Source organism: Eurypyga helias, unplaced genomic scaffold (assembly GCF_000690775.1).
Source record: "Eurypyga helias isolate BGI_N326 unplaced genomic scaffold, ASM69077v1 scaffold3213, whole genome shotgun sequence".
Lineage (NCBI taxonomy): Eukaryota > Metazoa > Chordata > Aves > Eurypygiformes > Eurypygidae > Eurypyga > Eurypyga helias.
In genome coordinates, this window is record NW_010241669.1 from 4,822 (window position 1) to 15,158 (window position 10,337).

General features: G+C 49.7%; 2 protein-coding genes across 2 annotated transcripts in view; one reads left to right on the forward strand and one right to left on the reverse strand.

Moving 5' to 3' along the window:
- The window catches only part of ATG4B (autophagy related 4B, cysteine peptidase), a gene marked incomplete at its 5' end in the record, with an annotated part of 5,939 nt that extends 3,245 nt beyond the window's left edge, over positions 1-2,694 (forward strand). The window contains 2 exons of the mRNA XM_010148809.1: positions 188-281; positions 2,144-2,694. Of these exons, the coding sequence (XP_010147111.1) occupies positions 188-281; positions 2,144-2,217 (168 nt within the window). The remainder of the gene's footprint in view (positions 1-187; positions 282-2,143) is intronic.
- Positions 2,695-5,551: 2,857 nt separating this feature from the next.
- On the reverse strand, positions 5,552-10,047 carry DTYMK (deoxythymidylate kinase (thymidylate kinase); the record flags this gene model as incomplete). Its single annotated transcript, XM_010148810.1, has 4 exons — positions 5,552-5,662; positions 5,998-6,123; positions 8,335-8,425; positions 9,939-10,047. Coding segments are annotated over 4 exons (437 nt in total), but the record flags the coding sequence as incomplete, so codon positions are not given.
- Positions 10,048-10,337: the final 290 nt, after the last annotated feature.

Sequence of the window (10,337 nt, forward strand, 5' to 3'; positions counted from 1 at the left end):
CCCCCAGCTCCCTTGTAACCTCTTCAGGTACTGGAAGGTGCTATAAGGTCTCCTTGAAGCCTCCTCCAGGCTGAACAAGCCCAATTCTCGCAGCCTTTCATCATAGGAGAGGGTTTATTACCCCTTAAAGCCTCAGAGCACTGAGTAGAGAGGTGTTGGTGCTCACGGCTCTGCTCTTGCTCCACAGCTGTCCCTGGTAAGAGGAGCGCTGCCAATGTTCGAACTGGTCGAACGCCAGCCGTCGCATTTCTCCAACCCTGATGTCCTGAATCTCACACCAGGTGAGGCTATGCAAGGAAGTAGAGCTAAGCATTTTTGGTTTCCTGGAAATTGTGTGGAATTGCACAGTGCCATCTAGTATGTTCCTCTTCTGCCTGGAGTTTGATCTGGAGCTCTTGGGTCAATTGCTCTGGTTCTTTGGCTTTCAGCTAGTTGTTCGCAGACAAAAGTGTCTCAGGACAGCTTTTAAAAGGAGTCTGTGACTGAGGGGAAGAAAGAAGTTCGTAGGCTTTCACAGTGATGTGAATCTATGATTTGTAAAGGGTTGCTAGGAGGATTCAGAAAGGTCGATTGAAAAGGCTGAAAAATTAGTTTCTAGGTAATGAAAAGGGTCAAAGACAGAGCTGGTCAAACTTAGTTCCAGTGTAAGGCACCCCTTCCCTGTGCATGTACTACTACCAATGCAAAAAGGAACAAGTGCTGGGCAGTGTCTGGGCTGTTAGGCTCTGCTTATCATGTTAATAGCATGCACAAACATTGCAGGAGATAAAGAGCCATTGACAGCCTCTGCCAAGAGGAGTGAGTGTGCGTGGACAAACCCTGTCACCAGGCATTGGACTGTGTCCCATCACGTGCATCCTACATCCTCTTCTGCCTTGCTAACGTGCTCTCAGCCTTGGCATGAACTTTCAAAGCTGCCTTTATCTCCCTGTCCTTTTCTGTAAGACTGCTTGTTTCCCTTAAACTGTGAAGTGATCTTTGCCTCTGTTAAATTGCCTCTAATTGCTGCTGTTATTAACTCTTAAAAATGTTTCTGTAATGGGCTACTTGTCCTTCTCCCTCTTCCCTAGCTTGCAGACCCTCTCCTGTCTGCTGTGGCCGTTGTGGTTTTCTTACAGTCCTACCCCTCACTAGAAGGAGTTATTGTACTGTCATCACTGTCCAGCATCTTCTCTGTATTTTCCCCAGCCAGTTGGGTTCTCTACTGTGTTATTTAAGTGATGGGCCCACTCTTTTGAGGACCACCTTTGATCAAACTGGCAGCACATCTTTCAGTTTGATCACAGGTAGTGACGCTGGGCATTTGCATGCTCTGCTGTGGGATTAAAGCTTATCACAAAACGTTTGAGGAGGGTCTGCAGCTTTGCACTTCTCTGTGCCCAGCCATCAGCTACTGCAGTTTTAGCTTTTGGCAGGCTGCTCTGCCAAGCCCAATGAGTGCTTTCTTGAAGCCTGGCTTAATGTAGGATTTTCCTTTGCTTCCAGTTTGCCCATGTGTTCTCACCTGAATTTCTGCTATGCTAAAGTTGCTTCCCCTGAAGGGGGAAGGTATGGGCTCCAGCATAGAGTTGGAAGGGCGAACAGGAGGTATCAAGTACGTTGCATTCCTTACAAAATGGACTGTAGTAATTGCTTTTGGGAGAGTGCATGTTGTGTCATGACGTTCCCCAGTAGCTGGATCAAAGGCAACTAGAGCAGGAAACAAGTCTCTAATACATGGGGGGAAAAAAAATGTTCCCATATCACTGAATTGGGCCAGAAATCTTTATGGATATTAGCCCAGCCCTGGGAAAGTTCCCCTATTTTGAGCCTCTTGAGGCAGAACGGTCTCCTGCTAATCCAGAGCTGCTGCACAGGAAGGTTGTATGAAACGGTCACAGCACAGACTTGCACTGCCAGGGCTGTGTTTGGGGCCTGTGAAACGTGGCACGCCGCCTGCGCACCACGTAACTCTCTCCAGGTCGCTTTCCATGCTACTGGCATGTTCTCATCTCTTCCCAGCCCACATTCAGGTATGTTGCCGAGTCCCGTGGAACTCGCGGGCACCTGGCACTCAGGTGCTGCTGCCCTCCAGCCGCCGGTCTCGCCGCTGCTGAGCGGTCAGTGCGTCCCACGGAGGTAGTGCTTTCTTTTTCTCTTGCAGACTCCTCTGACGCCGACAGATTGGAAAGGTTCTTTGACTCAGAAGATGAAGACTTCGAAATCTTGTCCCTTTGAAAACAAATAGGAAACTGACTGCAAACTTGTGTTTATGTGTGGGGAGAAGGGGGGGAGGGAAGCTCCTTCGAGAGCCTGGGGCTACCGGTTTTCATAGGCGCTTGCTGCCATCCCCGCCTCTTGTCCATCCTGGCATTCTGTGCAGCCTCTGAGCGGAGCGCGCATTGTCTGCGTTGGGATGAAGAACCAAGCGGGTGTTACAGCCTTACTGGCTGGAGTCGGAATTTCTCAGCAGAAAACAGTTGCTGGAAGTGGATGCAGTGGTGCTTAGGAATTCAAAGCCTATCTGTTACATCAGCAGGTCAGTTGGCCTTCTGGGGGAAGCGTAGAAATCGTTAGAGTGCTAAATCCTTGCAGGGGGCCTCTCCTCTGAAGCTTAAATAGAGCCACCCGTCACCTAGCAGGTGAAACGTAGAGTTAATTCCTTCAGCACCGTGGCCGATGTGGACTGCAGCTCACAGCGCAGATGAACAGCAGAGAGGGCTGTGAAACCCTGGGAGCGCAGGTGGCTGGGCTTCCTACAGCGCAACTCCTGTTCGTGCTTTGCAGTACACTGCACTTCCCCGCAGGCGTAGCACCCCTCTCCTGCTCACATCCTACGAAAAGGAAGTTGAGGGAACTTACGAGTGACTGGTAATTCAGTAAGTGGAAGGTCTGGAGCAGCCCCATGCTGGTGGGGAGGCACGTCTCGATCGCAGTTTAAATAATAAATAACAGCAGGAAGAACGGAAGGATAGAAAACTTGTCTTCTTGCTCAGTGAGTAGGTGAAGCGTGGTGCTGCTACAACGGATTCATCTCTACAGCAAGTGTCTTCAGGAAAGCTGCTTCCAACAGAGAACTGGATCCCGTAGCCCTGGAAAAAAAAAAAATATCCACAGCTGGGAGAGGTGAATGGGATGATTGAGATCTGCTGGTCGTGGGCCTGCTTGTGCCTGTGCCCCAGTGTGGTGCTGGCATGGCATCTGGGGAATTAATCCTGTCGGTACCAAAAACACAAGCTAAATAAATTCCTCAGGGTGTCCTCGGTGGGTTGTTCAGCGGTTCCTCCAACTACTCCTGTTAGACATTCCCTTTCCAAATCAGGAGAGGTGCCTGAAGGTCTGAGTAGGCTTCCTAGCAGCCTCGTACCTTTCCTACTTGTCTTCTGCCAGCTCCCCCTCCCTGCAGAGTACGCACAAGGGTACTGTAGGAGCAAACCCAGAGAAACCCATTTGAAACAGTCATCCCAAAGAGGGCAGTGAAGACAGAATGCCTTGAAGGTCCAACCATACTGGAAACTGTAGCTGCTTTAAGACCACAGCTCTGCCTGGGGCCCTTCGCAGAATGCGGAGGAAGGGAAACCGCAGAGGAGAGCTGTTCTAATGCAAGCTGCGACAGAACTTGTAGTTTCCTTAATGCATGCTGCAGGTGCAGACCTCTTTACAAGGCTTTGTTTTGTACATCTAGGATTGGAACCTGTCTGTTGATGCTTTTGTGCCCGAGGGTGGTGATGGCTAGCTAGAAATGACCTGTTTCCCCCATGACTGACCTACTGATGCTCTAACTGTCCCTATGCTATCCAAAAGCAGAGGTTTGAACTGGGAACCACAATGCTTCTGTCACTATAAATTATTATTTGCTGCTTTCTGCCTGCTTCTCCTCTTCTCTCTTGCAGTTAGGGGAAAAGGCAGCAGAGGAAGTGGGGCTGTGCTCCACTCATCTGCTTTCAATTTGTATCTGAATAAACAGGTCTAAAATCTTTGCCTGGCCTAACGTTCTTGCGTGTGAATTGAAGGTGGTGGAGGGTGCTGTCTAGTAATCCTGCAGCACAGCTGGAAATGCTGTCAAAATGCTTGTGGTTTTTTTACCCTGTGAGGGCAATGAAGGCAGATGGGAGCAAAACTCCCAAGTATGTGACTTGATCTCCATTTTGGTGGATCTGGCGGAATGGAGGCTGGCTGCTTGGGACTGCCATGTTCACGTTCCTGCCCCAGAGGGTGAGCACCTGCAGACAGGCTGGCAGAAAAGGAAATAACACTTCCATAGCAATTCTACTATTTGAATTTCCAGCAGCATCCCAGCCACTTCTAAAACGGCCTAAGCCCTTCCAAGATGGGACATGTGCATCTCCGCCATGTGTGTTTTTGAGGTGGAGGGTAACAAGCCAAGCCAAGGCTGAAAAGTTCTTGCATTGGAAAGTGAAATTTCTTTCCTTTGTGATTAAGCCTGCTGTTTAGCTGATAGTTTTTCACATCATCGGTTTTCAGCCAGCCATTCGAACGCCAGCTCTGCAGCAGCAGACATTGAAGTAAGCGTGGTCAGTTCAACACCCATTTTTCCTGTTTTGCTCTCCAGTTTGGAGATCACTCTAGTCCACACCACTAGAAGGAGAGTTAATTATCCAGCAGATGGAGACTTTAACTCTCCTGGCCATCCCCATACCTCAGTGGACCTCACAAATGATTTAACATTCCAGTTTATTGTAGTTTGCTGGTCATTATGGTGAGATGGATGAATTCAAGCTGGCCCGGTTTGGCAGCCTGTGCTGGGCTCTTCAAATGGCACTGGGGTCTGTGTAGAAGTCACAACTGACTGCTACTCTTATCTTGACCACAGGAGTAACTTAACCAGCCTATAATTATTTTTTATGTGCCATTTGCCCTTCAAACTGGCCTTGCTGTGAGCTAATATGAGTCTTACCTGCTCATAGCAGTTGAGTTTCTGTATCGTTTTCACTGAACAGCTGGGGAGCAGACTTGAATTCATCTCTCCTTCCATTCCACAGCTCTAGCAAACCGCTCTCCCTGGCTTTAGTGCCTGAACTGCAGCACCTCCACCTCCCATATATCCTTCTATAAGATAAACAACCATACTGGGGAAAAAAAAAAAAGCCCTGTGCAAGATGTTTAAAACAATTTATTTGCAAGTCCTCTACAAACGGGTTTCAGCATGGGGGATGCATGTACTAGGAGGCAGAAGAATTGAAAACAGGGCCGTTCCTCAAAACTGGGAAGGCTGTTGCCTGCCTGTTGCTGCTGTCTGTGGCCAGGGGCAGCGCTGGGGTCCACACCCACATCCGCACTACAGGACTGGGGCTACAACAGCCCCTACTTGAGGCAGGAAGGTTCATGTGAGAAGCGTTACGTGCTCATTGTGTGTTTTTATAAAATACAGCAGGGGGTGTGCAGGATGGAGGAGCAGGTAACGTCACAAGGACATCAGCACCATGCTGGACGCAGAGGAACACACGGGCTCTAAGCTGTAGTTACTGGAGGGTAGGGGAAGACACCCAAGCGACGAAGATCGAAGAGGTGAGTTTTCCCTTAGCTCTAAAAGAATAACCTGTATGAGGTTTTATTTCCAGAGTTCTCCCAGAGGTTTATTCTGAACCTCCTGCATGGTTTCCTCTACAATGGACTTGATTTCTCTGTGCAGGTCTTCTATGCTCTTTGAAGCATCCATTGTCTGTTTCCAAGAGAAAAAAAAATACAGAACAATGTTCCTCAATTACCGCCACCAACTGAGAACAACTCACCTTGCTGTTCTATCTGCTCCCCCATTACTCAACTGTTACTATTCATGAGCAGTGAAATGAGTGAATTCTCCTTCCAGTAACAGGGCCCTGTAGGGTGTCCTGGGACAGAGCAGTGTCCTCTCTGCCACAGTGCCCTCGGCTGATGCCCAGTGTGTCCCCCTGACCAGGAAGAGGGAGCACAGGGATGCGATGGGCACAATTTGGGGCCTGTCATGAGACACCCCCACCCTGGAACGCGACAGCCCCATCAGGGTTGTTTCCTCACCTTCCAGTTTAATGTCTTGTCCTTCATCAGATGGTGGAAGGACTGCAGAACTTTCTCTTGGAAGGAGCTGTTCTCGTAACGTTCATTTCCGAAGTTCCCTCGTTCTGCTGCTTTTTCTGGGCTTAACTGAAGAAACAGAATCAGATCTGGCTTTGGGAGCCCAACGTCAGGCTGTTTGCACCAGTCCAAGTTGAAGTTCTGTCCCAAACAAAGACAACCGAGTTTGAGGTGAAAGGAAGGAATGGGAAGAAGGGAAAGAAGCAAGTTAGCTGGGGAGGGGGAACAGCCAGCGAGGAGATGCAGACCCAAACACTAGGCACAGGCCTACAAAATGTAAAGTAGATATTCCATGTGGGAATTCAGTCCTGGTAATTGGGGTCGGGGGGGAAAAAAAAAGGGGTGGTTGTGGGTGGTGTGTGTGTGTGCGTGTGTGTGCGTGTGTGTCAGGTTTTGCTAGGTGCTGTGCACCTCTCATCCTCACCGAGGTCAGAGAGCTGAAGATCTTAACATCTCTTCTGCAAAGTCCTTCAGAGCTAGAGACTCATATTCCAAGTGTCCTGTGATCAGTCCAAAGGAAATCTGCTCCTGAATACCAACACCACACAGCTCTAGTGTGGGTCCTTCTGGGCCCATGAACTCCTTTTCAAATACCCACCCTACGCCTTCTCAGCCTACCCAGGCATTTCAGCCCAGATGCAAGAGACAAAGCTTTCCAACTACTGGATCTTGCTGACACATTGGAAGACTTCCATCAGGGCATGTGAATCCACGATGTTCTGGAGAGGCTTTTTTATCATCCCCATGGGCACCAGTGATACTTCTAGGGTGATCTTAAATGCATCAGGAGTGACTGCAGGGCTCTGGAGGTGAGGGTGCAGGGCAAAGGGGGGCAGGATCTACTCCGTCCTTCCAGGAAGAAGGAAGAAAGGCTTGGGCAGGAAGGAGTGTAGGTCAGCTCTCAGTGCACAGCTGGTGTTGCAGGCAGGGTTTCAGCTTCTGTGAGCACAGGATACTCTTTGAGGCTCAACGGTCCTGAGCAAGGATGGGATACACCTGAGAAAGTGGATGAGTGTCTGTGCCAACAGGCTTGCTGAGCCAGTGAAGAGCGCTTTGCATCAGGTATGTCGGGAAGATTTGCAGTCTGTAGACAACTGAAGGCGGGAGGCCAGGGGGAAATGTCTGGGGGGGTGATACAATAATGGAGGCTCACCTGAAAGCAGGACAACCCGAGCAGAGTAACACGAGTGATGTTGGGGTGGGGCCTGCTACAGACTGCCTAGTCAGAGAGAAGATGTTGAGGAACCTTTAGACAGCTGGAAGAAGGATCAAAATGCAGGTCCTGGTAGGCACGGAGGATCTCAACCACCCACCTATCTCCCGGGCACAAGCAATCCAGGTTTCTGGAGCATGCTTAAGGAATCCTTGACCCAGTGATCAATAGGCAGCGAAGGGAGGTGCCCTGCTGAATTTGTGATGACTCACAAGCAAGAAACTGTCAAAGATGTGAAGGCAAGGGCAGCTCTGACTGCAGCAAACATGAGATGGTGTTTAAAATCTGGACAGGAGTCAACAAGACAAAGGGAATTGCCAATATGGACTTCAGGAGAGTAGATTTCTGTTTATTAGAGACCTCTTGACAGGATGTCCTGGGAAACTCACATGAAAGGCAAAGAGGCCCAGGAGAGCTGGTTGATCTTCCTGGACAACCTCCTCAGAGCACAGGAGTGAGCAAAAGACTCGGGAGGATCTTACAGCTGTGTAGAATGACCCAAAGGGAGGCTGACAGAGCTGAACTGTCTTCAGAGCAGAGACAGACCAAAAGGCACAAGTGGGAACATGGCATGAGGGTGAGCAAAGACTAAAAGAAGAGCCCAGAAAAGCTGTGGATCTGCATCCCTGGAGACACTCAAACCCTGGCTGGATGTGGCCCCAAGCTTGACACTTGGCCTACTCTTCAGCACTTCCACAAGTCCCTTCCAACGTACGTGCTTCTGTTATTCTTTGCAAATTTACAGGCCAGCAGCCAGAGTAAGCATGGAGATCTCAAATAAACTCACATAATCATTCTTCAGAGTCAAACAGGCCAGCTTTCCAACAGCCAGGAGTCTGTCCAGATTTACAAAAAGAAACTGAATGAGCTCTGTCCTTTCGGGGGAGGGAGTAGACCCAGGCAGACCATGTCAATACCTGGGCTGAAACTTCCATCCCTCACTTTCAATCCACATTTCCCCAAAGGAGGGGCCTGGGCCATGCACACCAACATCTGTATCAGGCCTCTAACTGGCACCATTTGCCCAAACACAGAGTGAGGCAGGGGCTGCTGTAGGTCTCACTCACCTCTTTGGCACTGGTGAAGGCCACTCCAGAAAAGGCATATCTGTCAACCACAAGCGTGATCCCTTGGTGTAGTTTCTCTTTCATCAACGGTCTGAAAACCATGCAAGAGAAAAAGGAAAAATTAGAGTTACACTACTTTCATAGAGTCATAGACACTTTAGGTTGGAAAAGACCTTTGAGATCATCAAGTTTACAATTAACCCAGCTCTGCCAAGTCCTCCACTAAACCAGGTCCCTCAGCAGCTCATCTGCACACTCCATGAAGACATTTTCCCTAATATCCAATCTAAACCTCCCCTGGCACAGCTTGAGGCTGTTTACTCTTGTCCTGTCACTTGGGAGAAGAGACCGACCCGACCCTCTCTGCACCCTCCTGTCAGGGAGCTGTAGAGAGCCATCAGCTCTCCCCTGAGCCTCCTCTTCTCCAGGCTGAACACCCCCAGCTCCCCTCCCTCAGCCTCAGAGTGCTCCAGACCCCTCCCTGGCTCGACTACCCTTCTTGGGACATGCTCCAGCACCTCAATGACTTCCCTGAAGTGAGGGGCCCAGAACTGAACACAGAATTCAAGGTGTGGCTTCACCAGTGCCCAGTACAGGAGGATGATCCCTTCCCTCGTCCCACTGGCCACACAAGATTTATAGTGCTATAAAGGAAAGGAGTTAATTTAAAAGACAGCTCATGAGGCCAGTGTTTCTGTTAACGCTCATCATCATAACCAGTGATTGTTAGCAGCATCAGGGTTATCCGCGATGCCTATTGTGGATACATAGCTGTTTGTGTTCTGTCCTCTAACAGACATTTAGCAAATGCCCTTTCAAGACACCCAACTTCAGGGTGCCCCACTGCAGGGCACTGTTCTAGGCAGCCCCACTGCTCACAGGAAAGACCACAAATGAGCTGCATTCAGACACAAAAGGGAAGGGGACTAATCTGTTCATGTGGTGCAAGAGATCTGTGATACACTCTGCCTCGCTCACAGCATCTTTTCTTCACAATGACATTTCTTATTACGGCTCACTCATCTGCCTTACACCTTCCCAGTTTGCTTAGCACTGCCACCACAGCGGAATCAGCAATGATTTTTTTTTTTTTAATGAAAAACACTTTGCAGTAGAGATTTCCAGGTAAAAACAACCCCAACACAGATTTCCCTAGCTTCACATGTGAAGTCTGGGCCCAAAAGGACAGCCACTTAACACTGCACACAGCCTTTGGCTAGAGGAGAAGTTTGGACACGATTCCTTCCCCACTCTCTCACGCACAGACTGCCTTGCAAAGCAAGGTCTTCTCATTTAAAAAAGGCAGTAAATTCACAGTCTAGGCTGATACAGTCTCAGCTCAATTCCTGAATCCAGTACAGCACAGGGATTAAAAACATCACACCTGATGGTTTCAACAAACAAACCATGGGATTTGATCTAGGAAGTTTAAATCCAAAGCTGTAGGAGGTGCTAACAGTCCTTGAGACATCGCTTCCAGCCATACTTCCCTTGCTAAACAGGATCATACTCTTGCACCTACTGTACCCACTGCAAGCTAAAACCCCAGGGAGGATTCAACACCACACATTTTCCTTTTACAACTTAGCAGTGATGATCTTTACACGTGTTCCCAGCGGTTGGCAGAGAACAGCAGGTGAACGGTGTGGTCCTCCAGGTTCCTCTCCTTCAGCAGGTAGGAGCTGATCAGCCGCCCGATCTCCGTTGTTCTCTCTGCAGCAAACAAGGGGAGAAGGAGCAAACGCTGTCCCCAGCTGCTCTAGCCAAAAGGGTGTCCGTCTGTCGCGGGGGAACGTCAGTCGGTCTGGGATGGGGTGTATCCATCTGTCACGGGTGGGAGTAGGTCAGTCTGTCCAAGGGTGGGGGGGTTCGGTCTGTCTGTCTGTCACAGGTGGGAGGAGGCCGGTCTGCCCGCCTGTCACGAGTGAGAAGGAGATCGGTCTGTCTGAGGGTGGGGGTCGATCTGTCACGGGCCGGGTGTGCCACGAGAGCCCGCCACGGCG